General features: G+C 34.5%; 1 protein-coding gene across 3 annotated transcripts in view; it reads left to right on the top strand.

The window, feature by feature from the left end:
- VPS13A (vacuolar protein sorting 13 homolog A) overlaps positions 1-13,953 on the top strand; it is a 308,176-nt gene that overhangs the window by 151,924 nt on the left and 142,299 nt on the right. For all 3 annotated transcript variants that reach the window (XM_069105632.1, XM_069105621.1, XM_069105624.1), the window contains 2 exons: positions 2,483-2,697; positions 3,336-3,568. In XM_069105632.1, the coding sequence (XP_068961733.1) occupies positions 2,483-2,697; positions 3,336-3,568 (448 nt within the window). The remainder of the gene's footprint in view (positions 1-2,482; positions 2,698-3,335; positions 3,569-13,953) is intronic.

Raw genomic sequence — 13,953 nt, 5'->3', positions numbered from 1 at the left:
AGAATTTTAGGCATAGGAGATAGCTAGTTAATAGGTATCAAGTAGAGTAATGTGTATGTGTGAGAAAAGCAAGAAGGCCAGTTTGAGTGGTGTATGGAATACATGAAGAAGAATAAAATTCATTATCTTTGGAAGCTAAGCTGGAGCCTGTTCATGAAGGTCTATTTATATGTTATCCTCCAAGCTAGGGGAAGCTACTAAATCTTCTTCACCAGGGGAAGTAGCGTTGTCAGATATGTCCTTTAGAAATTTCAGATTTGCTGCTGTTTGGATGATAAATTGGAGAGGAGAAAAACTGGAGCCAGGTGAGTTAGGAAAGAAATTGAATAAACTCTCAATAAATTCCTTAGAAAAAATTCCCAGGACCAGATATATTTGCAAGAGTATTCTACCAAACATTTAAGGAACAACTATCCCAGTACTATATAAACTATTTGAAAAATCATTTAAAGAAGGCATTCTACCAAATCCCTTTTATGACACACACAAGGCTTTGATACCTAAATCAAGAAGAGCAAAAATAGGGAAAGAAAACTATAGACAAATTTCCTTAGTTGATATCCATGCAAAAACTTTAACTGAAATATTAGCAGGGAAGTTGCCCCAGTTTATTACTAAGATTATACCCTATGACCAGGTGGTATTTATAGCAGGAATGTAAGGCTGGTTCAGTAATAGGAAAACTATGAGCATAATTGACTGTACTAATAATAAGAACAACAAAAATTACATGATTATATCAATAGATGCAGAATTTTTTTTGACAAAATACAACATACATTCTTATTAAAAACTAAATTCTATTATATTAAAACTTATTTAAAATCAGTGGAGCCTTTCTTAAAATGTTAAGTAGTATCTATCTAACATCAAGGGCAAGTATTATCTGTAATGGAAGTAAACTTGTAGCCTCCCCATTAAGATCAGAGTGAAGCAGGATGGCCAGGTGGCTCAGCTAGTAAGAGCACCGGCTCCAGTGTCGGGATGACCTGGAGATCGAATCCCGGATGACCTGGAGATCGAATCCCAGGCTCAGACACTTAGCACCCACCCAGAAACACCTGGCCGTGTAACCTTGAGCAAGTTATTTAACCCAGATTGCTTAGGGGCAGCCAGGTGGCTCAGCTAGTAAGAGCACCGGCTCCAGTGTCGGGATGATCTGGATCAAATCCGGGCTCAGATACTCAGCACCACACCCAGAAATAATTGGCCGTGTAACCTTGAGCAAGTTACTTAACCCCGATTGCTTAAAAAAAAAAAAAAGATCAGAGTGAAGCAAGGATGCCCATTATCACCACTATTTTTTAATATTATAATAGAAATGCTAGCTGTAGTAAGAAGATAAAAAAGCAGTTGAAGGAATTGAAGCATTGCTCTTTGCATATGATACGATGACTTAGAGAACCCTAGAGTATCAACTGAAAAACTAGTGGAAAACAATGAAAAACTTTAGCAGAGTTGCAGGTTATAAAATAGACCCACGTAAGTCATCACCTTTTCTACATACTACAACCTAGGAAACCCAGTAGCAAGAGATAGAGGGGGCAATTCTATTTGAAATAACTGTCAACAAAGCAAAATACTTGGAAGTCTACCTGCCAAGACGAATCCAGGGACTGATTGAACACAGTTATAACACATTCTTCACAGGAGGAAAGGCACATCTAAACAACTACTGAAATATTAATTGCTGATGGGTAGGCTGAGTTAATATAATGAAAATGGCAGTTCTACTAAGTTAATATATTTATTCAGTGCCATATCAACCAAAGAATTATTACATAGAGCTAGAAAACATAGCAGGACTCATCTAGAAGAACAAAAGGAAAGTCAAGGGAAGGGAATCAATGAAAAAGATGTGATAGAAGGCAATCTATCAATACCAGATTTCAATCTATGTTACAAAGTGGTAATCAAAAAAAAATAGTAATATATTTTAATGAAAAGGATGCTATTTATGTAGTGAGAATTGCAATAAAGTGGAAATAGTCCCCTCATTACCTTCTTGAGACAACTTTTTCTTTAAAGATACCCTAAATTTGCTAGCACTATTTCTATAATCTCAGGAGAAATAGGATTATTTTTTAAACCTTTTTTTGTGTGTTTCTGTCATGGGCTTCTTTGTCAGATTAAATTTTTGTATCCCTTCATTGAATGATTTTTAAAAATGCGTACAATGAAAATACATAGGGCTATGAAGGAAAGCAGTTATAGTTTAATTTCTTTATCAAAATATTTTTTAAAAAACCAACAGTTCCAGGGGGAAATAATAGTCTCCATTTCTCTATCATAGTGTTCTGTTTAATGCTTTTGTTGTTAAAATAAGTAGAACATCTCCATGTCATTATCGTTAACCAAATTCATTCTGTAGTTAAAAAGTTAACGAAATTTTGGAAATCTTTGAACCTGTAGTTATTTGTTAGATAGGGTTCATTTGGGGCCTCTCTTTACATAGAAATAATGTAATCCTTATGCCTTTCAGAATGATTGGACTTACAGTTGGCTTTGAAAGAAAGGATATGATGGATGTAAGATACAAACGAAATAAAGATGGTGTTGTAATTGATGTAATTTTACAAGAGTTATATCTCTGTGCAAGTATACAATTCCTGAGAGCAGTTGCAGATGTCTTTCTTACAGCCTATTACAGTGGTATTGTTATAGAGACTACTCCTGTTCAACAGATGTCCTCAAAAGGTGAGTTAATAGTTTATACTAATCTGATACCTTACAATTAATTTTGCTGTAGTATTACAAAAGATTTGTTTCTTGGTAAAATCATAAATGTGATTGCAATTTTTTTCATATTTTAATATTGTATGATTTTAGAAACAGTTTTCATTTAGTTTTTTTGGTTTTTATTGGTGAATAAATCATGCCATTTTAAAAAGGTAGGGGTGCGTGTGCATGCACTTGAATGCACATGTATCAAGAAACACTTGCATAAATTTAGATGTACTCCTTATAAGATTACTCTAAAGCTCTCAGTTTTCTAATAACATTGTTAATACATTACAACCAAACCTCATGTCATGAAACATTGGCATAGTGGTTTAAATCAAAATTCTGTAGTGCTTTACTACTTTTGATTTTCTATGTGGGTAGCCCCTTTGCTGATGGAGGTAGCGTTCTTCATGAATTAGCTGATCTTTGAAATTTTTTGGGAAAATATCTGTCGCTTATATTGTTACAAACCTCCATAAATCTAGCTGTCCTGGTCCTTGAATGGCAGATATAAAAGCTCATACTCATTTTAAATACATAAAACATCAGTACAACCTAACCTTTTTAGTACACAAGATTTAACACTAATATTATACTGTTATTTTATTTAGTGCAATTAGATATAGAAGAGAAATGGGAAATGAATGTTTTGATTAAAAATCCTGAAATTGTGTTTGTGGCTGATTTGTCAAGACACGATGCTCCATCATTAGTACTTACAACACAGTGTGAAATTTGTTGGAAGTGGACACCTCTTACAGAAACAATAACTGCTGCAATTAAAGATCTCCAAATGAAAGCTTGTCCATTTCTTCCAGGAATGAGAGAAGGCAAAGTTACTACGGTTAGTATTCTCTTTTGAATATCTTAGTTCAAATTAATTTTTGTAAATGTTTATTATTTTGTTTTTCCATCAACAGTTTTCCCAAATATAGCTTTCTCCCCCTCCAGTGAGCCATTACTTACCACAGAGGAAAAAAAAAGAGGCAAAAAATGAAGTTTAGCAAAACTAACTAACACATCGACCATATCTGGTAATATCTGCAATATTCCATGCCCTATGTCTTCAAGGGAGGGGCATGGATTTTCTTAACTTTCCCAGGGACACAATGTACATTGTCTCTTGACCACAAATCCTTAGTTGTTTTGATTTGCATTTCCATGTTACAAAATAAATGACTTTTGCTTTTACATTATGTGTATGTATGTGTATTCAACATCTTCCTCTACCTTTCTTTTTTTCCCCCACGTTTTGTTTTAGCTTCAAATGCCAGAATAAAAAATAGAGAATAAAAAAAAGAAACAAAAACATATCATAAGCTTAAATCTTGAAACTTAAGTACAAAGTTAGAAAGAAATAAAAGCATGTCATGTACATAGCAGAACATGAGAGGATTCAAAATATGTAACAATATTTTCATTTCAAGAAAGCCTATGTGATAAATAATACTTGTTGTATTGAGAATTGTCTATCTTTTCTATGTTTAATTGTGAATTTTCTTTTGTTCTCTGCTGTGCACTTTTTTACTCCCTTCCCAACCCCCCTCAGAAGGCCACAATAAAGTTTAAATATGTTTCTCTATACCTATAGATATATACATACATATACAGATACATACTTTCCCAAACCTATTCTACTTCTGACCTTTTTTTAAATTTATAATATTTCTTTTTTCTTATCCCTTCTGCCTCTTCTACTTTACTTCTCTCCTTACTTGCCCTCTTATAACATGCCTACACCGCTCCAAGAATCCCTCCCCTATCCTCCCATTCCCAGAAATCTAAACACCCTTCCATACCCTTATTTACCTATACTCTCATGCTCCCCCCTAAAGATTCCTTCCTTGTCCTCTCCCCTCTCTATACCCCAAGTGTTTTATTTCTTCTGAATTTAGAAGACTATTATACTCTTTTAAATATATATATATATTGTTCCCTCTTAAACCTATTCCCAATGAAAGTAGGTTACCAGAACTACCAGCCCTCCTTCCCCATCTGTTTCCTCTGTATCAGTTCTCCCTTTTGTACCTCAAATAATTCCTCTTTTAAGATGTTCCTAAATGGTTTTATTTTTAAAATTCATATCATTCTCAGATTTATCCCAGTCTTTCTTATAAACTACCCAATTATTGATAAGAATTTTAGATGTCCATTTTACACATATAAAAAAGTAAGCAGTCTGTCTTTATGGGTCCCTTATATTTAGTCTTTATTATATACCTTATATTTCTCTTGGTTCTTATATGTTGAATATTCTATTAAGTTCAGGATTTTTTTTTTAACAAAGTCTTAGAAGTCTGAGAGTTTATCAAATGTCCATTTTTTTCAGTAAGGATAATTAACTTTGAAAGGTATGATATTTTTGACTGCAGTCCCAATTCTTTTGCTCTTTGGTATTGTAGTGTTTCAAGGCGTACATACCTTTAATATCTTTGCTTCTAGGTCTTGTTTAATTCTAATCGTGGCACCATCGTATTTAAATTGCTTTAATCTTGATGCTTTTAATATTTTTTCCTTGAGCTGGGGATTTCGGAATTTCACTGTGATTGGTGGATTTTTTCCTATTTCTTCTTTTCCCCCTTGTTCTAATACTTCAGGACAATTTTCTTTGATTTTTTTCTTGTATTATTGTATCAAGATTCTTTTTTTTATCACAATTTTCAGTTAGTCCAATTATATTTGAATTTTCTCTTCTTGATCTATTCTCCAAATCTGTTGTTTTTCTTATAAGATGTTTCAATTTCTCTTCTATTTGTTCATTATTCACATTTTGCTTAATCATTTCTTGGTCTCTTATAATTTCACTGGCTTCAGTTCTTTATATCCTTTATAATCTTTATACCCTTCAGTTCTTTATACCCTTTTTTTAAAAGTACCTTCAGTACTTTATACCCTTCTCTTCTTTATAACAAAGAATAAATGAGATGTGAGGAAAAGTAATCAAAGAAAGCCAACTAATACATCAAAGAAGTCTTATATTGTATGTAGTGTTCTGCACCCATGATCCCTTGATACTGCATAGAAAGGAGGGAGAGATGCTTTCTCTTATTTCTTCTTTCAAGGTAGTTTTGATAATTACAATTTTATAACATTCAGTTTTAAATGCTTTGTTATCGTTTTTCCTGTTTATGTTGTTGTAATAATTGTATACTTTTTTTTTCCTGGCCTTCATAAGATATGCATCTACTTTCTTTCTTTTTACTCAGTCTTTTTTAAAATTTATTTTCTCTTTCTTATTTTTTCGTTTACATCGTTCGTTTTCACAAGATTTTGAGTTACAAATTTTCTCCCCATTTTTCCCTACCCACCACCCTAAAATAACGATACCACTGAATATCCCCTCCTCCAACCTGTTCTCTCCCATATCTTCCTGTATTCCCCCTTTGACTTTCCAGTAGGGCACAGTGGATCTCTATGCCCCAGTGCCTGTGTATCTCATTTCCCAGTTACATGTAAAATAATAATAATACATTTGATTTTAAAACTTTGGATTTTAGATTCTTTCCCTTCCTCCCTTGTCACCCACCCTCACTGGGAAGATAAGCAATTCAATATAGGTTGTACATGTGTAGCTATGCAAAACATTTCCATAGTGGATATATTGTGAAAGACTGACTGTATTTCCCTCCATCCTATCCCAACCCCCACTTGCTCTATTCTCTACTTTGATCCCGTCCCTTTTCCAAAGTGTGTGCTTCCAACTTCCCTCCCCCCAGCCTGTCCTCCCTTCCATCATCCCCCCTCTCATCCCCTTCCCCCCTACTCTCCTGTAGGGTTAGATACCCCATTTAATGTGTATGTCATTCCCTCCCTAAGCCAAATTCAATGAGAATAAGGTTGACCCATTCCCTTTTGCCTTCCTAGTCTTCCCCTCCATTGTAACCATTTTCCCTTGCCTCCTCTATATAAGATAATTTACCCCATTCTGTCTCTCCCCATCTCCTCTCATTATATTCCTTTCTCACCTCTTAATTTCACCTTTTAAGTATCATCGCTTCCTGTTAAATTGGTCCTTTGACCTCTGTGTATACCTGTAAACATATATACACACATTCACATATGCATTCATATGCTGTATACCCTCCTATATATATATATATATGTATATATATATATATATTTCTGTTCCCTTTAACTGTTTTCATACTGAGAAAAGTTTCATCAGTTACAGTTATTGTTTTTCCATGTAGGAATGTTAATAGTTCAATTTTGATAAGTTCCTTATGATTTCTTTTCCCTGTTTACCTTCTCATGCTTCTCTTCTTGTATCTGAATGTCACATTTTTTATTCAGCTCTGTTTTTTTCATCAAAAATGCTTGAAAGTTCTCTATTCTACTGAATGTGCCCATATTTTCCTCTGAAACATGAGACTCAGTTTAGCTTGGGTAGGTGATTCTTGGTTTTAATCCCAGCTCCTTTGACCTCCAGAATATCATATTCCAAGCCCTTCAATCCCTCAGTGTAGAAGCTGCCAGATCCTGACTTATCCTGGTTGTGTTTCCACAATATTGAAATTATTTCTTCCTGGTTGCTGTAATATTTTCTTCTTGATCTGGAAACTCTGGAACCTGTCTAATATTCCTTGGAGTTTTCTTTTTGTTATCTCTTTCAGGAGGTGATCAGTGGATTCTTTCAACCTCTATTTTGCCCTCTGGTTCTAAAACATCAGGACAATTTTCCTTGAGAATCTCTTGAAGGATGATTTCTAGTTTCTTTTTTTGATCATGGCTTTAAGGTAGTCCAATAATTTTTAAATGATCTCTCCTGGATCTGTTTTCCAGGTTAATAGTTTTTCCAATGAGATATTTCACATTGCCTTTTATTTTTTCATTTGTTTGAATCTATTTAATAGTATCTTGATTTCTCATGAAGTCACTAGCTTCCATTTGCTCCAGTCTAATTCTGAAGGAATGATTCTCCGCAGCTTTTGAGGTTTTTTTTCCATCTGGCAAATTCGGCTTTTTAAGGCATTCCTCTCCTCATTGGCTTTTTGAGCCTCTTTTGCCATCTGAGTTAATCTATTTTTTAAGGTGTTATTTTCCTCAGGCTGTTGACTCTCATTTCATAATTTTCTTGCATCATTCTCCTTTCTCTTCCCAATTTTTCCTCCACTTCTCTAATTTGATTTTCAAAATCCTTTGCAAGCTCCTCTATGGCCTGTAACCAGCTCATATTTTTCTTGGAAGCATATTAGCTGCTTTGTATATATTTTGTTGCATGTCGTCTTCCCCGTTAGACTGTGAGCTCCCAGAGAGCAGGGACTGTCTTTTGTCTCTTTTTGCATCTCTCCAAAACTTAGCACAGTGCTTCATGTATAGCAGCAACTTAATAAAAGTTTATTTATTGAGTCTCTTTATTGTAGTAAGTTTTCCCAGACTTCTCTGGGTTTATCCTCTTAATTACTTCTACAGCACAATAATATCTCATTACATGCATGAATCAAAGCTTGTTGAATATCCCTCACTGTTTAAGCATCTGCTTTGTTTCTACTCTGCTACTAAAAAAGTGCTGCTATGAATATTTTGGTGTTCTTGGGACCATTCTTTCTTTCTTTGACCTTGAGGAATATATCTTAAGAATAAGAACTCTTTATCAAAAGGTATAGATATTTTAAGTCACTTTGTTGGTATAAATGTATATTACTTTCCAGAACAGTTAGAAATAAAAATTCAAATGAAGCTGTGATCTCATTTTGGCAGTCTTCTTCCATAATGTAGATTGTAGCTCATCAATGACTACTCATCCTGCTTGGCTTTTTTGTTTTCCTCTAAGTTCACCAGCAGAAGTCCACTCGAAATGTTGTAGGTCTTCATATATGAGTGAAATACTATGGCTGCCTTCCCTCCTTTCTTTAATATTTGTCCATTTTTTCTTACTATCATGTAATACATTGTTCATTCTTCCTTCATGTCCCACATAATAGAAGGTGTATAGGTTTTTTGTTTAAATGTATGTTGAAATCTGGACAATAGAGGTGCTTCATCCATTGGTCTTTCCCTTCTGAATATGTGGGCCAAATTCTTTTGGATTTTTATACTTCTCTTCCAAGAGGCTCTGCTGTGTTCTGGGACTTCCTTTCATTTATCTTATACAGCTTTGTTGTATAGTAGAAAGTATGTTTGATCTGGATTCAGGAATGATTCAAATCTAGATTTAGACATTTACTAGTTTTGTGATCCTGGGCAAATCATCTAACCTCTGTCCACTATAAGATGAGCATAATAATAGTGCCTATGTTCCAGGGATGTTGTGAAGATCAAAAGAGATTGAATTTGTAAAATGCTTTGGAGTCCTTAAAGTGTTAATAAAATGTTGGTATTGTTTTTATTATCATTTATTATACTGTCAGCACCATAACTAGTGGACCACCTTTTTAATACAGTATTGCTCAGAACCAGGAGCATCTGCTGTACTTCCTCAACTATAGGGAATCATTCAACCTCATCATTCTCCTTCATCACAATATTTAATGCTTTTGGCAAGTGAGAGAGAGAGAGATACTGCGTGTATGTGGGTATGTAATATACATATGTACACACATACACATATACCTACATCCTTGTTCTTTTCCTCTCTTGATATTTATGATTAGAGAATTGTTGAACGAGGTTATATCTGTTAATATATCTTTCACATGATTTAAAATAATTTAGATGTATGGGAAGGCACTTGTTTTGAGAGCCTAAAAGGCAGTATTTTTCTCTCCAAATAATTTTTTTAATCAACAAACAGTAAGTACAGTGGGATCTTATATTCTCAACATCTTTCATTCAGTTATGAAATTGTAATGATGTATTCCATTGTTTAATACCACTTTAAAAAGCTGCTGCCTGATACTTTGTTAAAGATGTCTTCATGTATAGATAACTTATAAAGATTTCACATAGATGAGAGGATAGACATAGAGGTTAGCATTTTCTCATTAACCTTATTTTAGGTTTTAATAAATTCCAAGATTTTAAACAAGTGTGTGTATGTGTGCATTTATGTGTTTCTGTCCCTCAGTGCACTTTCGGCTTTCCCACTTCTGTTTTGGATCTCTTCAGCATACTCTTGGTTATTTTTCTCGTCTGTTCTCTTCAGTGCCATTTCTACCTCTTCTATGGGCTCATTTAGTTATATGATGTTAGGGTCAAAATGAACTACATCTCCTGTCTTTGACAGAAAAAATGTTTTGATAAATAGTTTTTATGCAAATCAAATCTGTTTTTCTTCTGTTTGTAGTTCTTACCTTTTTAGAGACTAATTTTTTTTTATTTGCTTTTTGGAGGGCAGTTGGGGTTAAATACTTGCCCAAGATCACACGGTTAGTTTTTGTATTAAGTGTCTGAGGCTGGATTTGAACTCAGGTCTTCCTGACTCCTGGGCTGGTGCTCTATTCACTGTGTCACCTAGCCGCCCCAAATTCTTACCTTTTTAAAGATCCTGAATACTTCCTTTTTTATTATTTTATTTATTTATTCATTTATTTTTTGCTTATCCGCTCTTGTAAGTTTATTACTTTATGGTTACTCCCAATTTTTTTTTTAATATATTTTATATTTTTTTAACCCTGAATACTTCTGGTATAACTTTGCTCGCTTATCTTGTTCAACTTAAAATGTTTTATCCTCGGTTATTTCCCTTGGCTGCTTTATGAGATGATATTACCAATACTAATTCATTATACTTCTCTGTAAGATTTCTGAAATGGGTTTACATTTTAATCTGGTACTGTGGTTGGTAACCATTTCTCTCTGACTTTTTAGATGGTGGAACCAGTTTACAACTCCATCAATTTGATGTTAGTATGCTTTTATTTTAAAAAATTATATAGGGGCAGCTAGGTGGTACAGTGAATAGAGCATGGGCCCTTGATTGAGGAGGACCTGCATGCAAATCCAGCCTCAGACACTTAACACAAAAAAACTAGCCATGTGACCTTGGGCAAGTCACTTAACCCCAACTGCCCTACCTTCCCCCCCCTCCAAAAAGCAAAAAAATAAAAATAAAAAAATATATGTATAAAATGTTATATATATATACACACACACATAATATATATGTACATACATATGTATACACACATTAACTTTTTTACAACCTCAATATTAATAACTAAAACCATGTTCTTTAATTGTTGCAAATTTTCTGTGTTTGAGATCAGCCCTCAATATAGTTTTGAGTTGTATTACTAGTGGTTGGAAACATACTTTCATGTCGCTGCTAGCAGTTCTTCTCTTGAGAAATATTTTTTCTACATATTATTTGACTGTCTGTTGGGGTATGCCTCTTGGTCTTAAACATTTGTGTTAGTTCCTGATATATATCTGCAAGAACATAGCATATATTGTTGGATTTAGTTGATCTGCTGGTTAAATTATTTTTTCTGCTTTATTATTATTTTTGTTGTTGAGTTATTTTCAGCTGAGTCTGACTCTTTGTGACTTCATATGGGGTTTTCTTGGCAAAGATACTGGAGTGGTTTGCCCTGTCTTTCTACAGTTTATTTTACAGATGAGGTAACTGAGGGAAACAGAATGAAGTGACTTGATCAGGGACCCACCTTTTATAAGAAGTCTTTCCCAGTTCTCCTTATTTTGAGTGCCTCCTCTTGGACATTTTCTTAAATTTTTATTGTCTCAACCTCATTTGTGCTAATAAGTGTTTTAGGCCAAATTGGATCTCTGGAAAATGAGCTTTCCTGACTCCAGCCCAGCACTCTATTCACTTTGCCACCCCTTTTATTATTACTATTTTTTGTTAAAAGGAATTATTCTTTGGGTATATGAAGAGAAGGGGATATATTGGCAAATAAATGTGATATAAAAACAAAAAGTTAGTTAAAAAAAAGTTTGATTAAAAAAATTAACACCCCACTTCCCTCCCCAACCATATAGCTTTATAAGCTATGAATGGTAACCTAATCTCATTCTCTTCTAAATTGTTTTTGTTTTGTTTAGTGATGTGTCTTTTTTAAAAAATTCAAGTCATCTTTCCATTTTTTCAAAACTTAGTTCATATAAATATTTGGTTGATATCTAATTTCTGTCAAAATTATTTTCAGTTTTCCCACCAGTTCTTACAAAATATAAAATTCCCCAACTTATTTTTATTCTTTGGTTTGTTTATTTATTCATTCATCTAGCTATCATCTATCTATCTATCTAACATCTATCTGTCTGTCTATTTTTAGTTTTTCAACATTCATCTCCACAAGATTTTGAGTTAAAATTTTTCTCCCCATCTTTACCCCACCCCCCATCCCAAAATAGCTAGCCTACTGAATACCCCTTTCTCCAGTCTGTTCTCTCTTATATACTCCCCCATCCACTCCCCCCTAATTTTCAAGTAAGGCAAGATGGATTTCTATACCCTGGTGCTGTATATCTTATTTCCCAGTTGCATGTAAAAAAAATTTATACACATTTGTTTTTAAAACTTTGAGTTCTAGATTTTTTCCCTTCTTCCCTCCTCACCCACCTCCACTGGGAAGATAAGCAATTCAATATAGGTTGTACATGTGTAGTTAAGCAAAACATTTCCATAATAGATATACTGTGAAAGACTAAGTATATTTCCTTCTATCCTATCCTACCCCTTACTTATTCTGTTTTCTCCTTTGACCCTGTCTCTTTTCAAAAGTGTTTGCTTCTAACAACCCTTTCCCCAATCTGCCCTCCCTTCTGTCATTCCCCCTCTTATCCTGTAGGGTAAGACACCCAATTGAGTGTGTGTGTTCCACGCTCTAGCTCACAGTGTCCAGTCCACCTTAAATCCTTCACATTCTCTGTTCCCAGTAAGTCAAGGCTTAACAAAACCACAAACATGTTCATAAAAAGTACCAGTATCACAGTCATGCTTCCTCAGTCTTTGGCAGCTCCCAGGAGAAGCTTGTAGCTCCCCAACAGAAGCTCCAGCTGGTTCCCAGAATGAAAATCACTTCACCCAGGTTCCCAAAATCAAAATCATTCTCTCCAGCCTAGCCCTTTCCTCTTTAGCCTCCTCAGCAGCAGCTGCTTCTGCCTCCACAAAGCTTATCCCAAGGAGTTCTGACTCCCCCTCCCTTTTCAGACTCTTCTGTTACATCAGCAACATGAGTTCATAGCTTCTGTTTCTTTAACAGAGGCTTAATTTGAACTAGGTGCTAAGCACCTCTTAGCTTTCCAATACAAAGGGATCTTTAAATTTCATTACCATTACAACTTGTCCTGTGCCCTCTGTGAATGTATACATGTACATACATATGCTCACCATCACATATATATTTATACACACCTACCCTCTGCTATAGATGTATGTATACATACACACACATATATTCCCTTCAACTGTCCTCATTCTGAGAAAAGTCTTATGAGGTACAATTATTGTTTTTCCATGCAGGAATGTAAATACTTCCACTTTAATAAGTTCCTTGTGATTTCTTTTCCCTGTTTACCATCTCTTGCTTCTCTTGCTTCTTGTATTTGAAAGTCAAATTTTCTGTTGCGCTCTGATTTTTTCATCAAGAATGCTTGAAAATCCTGTATTTCATTGAATGACCATATTTTCCCCTGAAGCATTATCCTCAGTTTTTCTGGGTAGGTGATTCTTGGTTTTAATCCTAGCTCCTTTGACCTCTGGAATATCACATTCCAAGCCCTTCGATGCCTTAATGTAGAAGCTGCTGGGTCTTGTGTTATACTTATTGTGTTTCCACAATACTCAAATTGTTTCTTCCTGACTGCTTGCAGTATTTTCTCCTTGACCTGGAAACTCTGGAATTTGACTATGATATTCCTAGGAGTTTTCTTTTTGGGATCTTTTTCAAGAGGTGATCGGTAAATTCTTTCAACCTCTATTTTACCCTCTGATTCTAGAATATCAGAGCAGTTTTCCTTGAGAATTTCTTGAAGGATGATTTCTAGGCTCTTTTTTTGATCATGGCTTTCAGGTAGTCCAATAATTTTTAAATGATCTCTACTGGAACTATTTTCCAGGTCAGTGGTTTTTCCAATGACATATTTCACATTGCCTTTTATTTTTTCATTTGTTTGGATCTGTTTTATAGTATCTTGATTCCTCATAAAGTCATTAGCTTCCATTTGCTCCAATCTAATTTTGAAGGAATTATTCTCTTCAGTGAGTTTTGAAATTCCTTTTCCATCTGGGCAATTTTGCTTTTTAAGGCATACTTCTCCTCATTGACTTTTTGGGCCTCTTTTGCCATTTGAGTTAGTCTATTTTTTAGGTGTTGTTTTCTTCAG

This window comes from Petaurus breviceps, unplaced genomic scaffold (genome assembly GCF_028583685.1).
Source record: "Petaurus breviceps papuanus isolate PSGF00001 unplaced genomic scaffold, PetGlider_PUasm1.0 138, whole genome shotgun sequence".
Taxonomy (NCBI): Eukaryota; Metazoa; Chordata; class Mammalia; order Diprotodontia; family Petauridae; genus Petaurus; species Petaurus breviceps.
The sequence above is the reverse complement of the archived record's forward strand: the minus strand, read 5'-3'. Positions and strand labels throughout refer to the sequence as shown.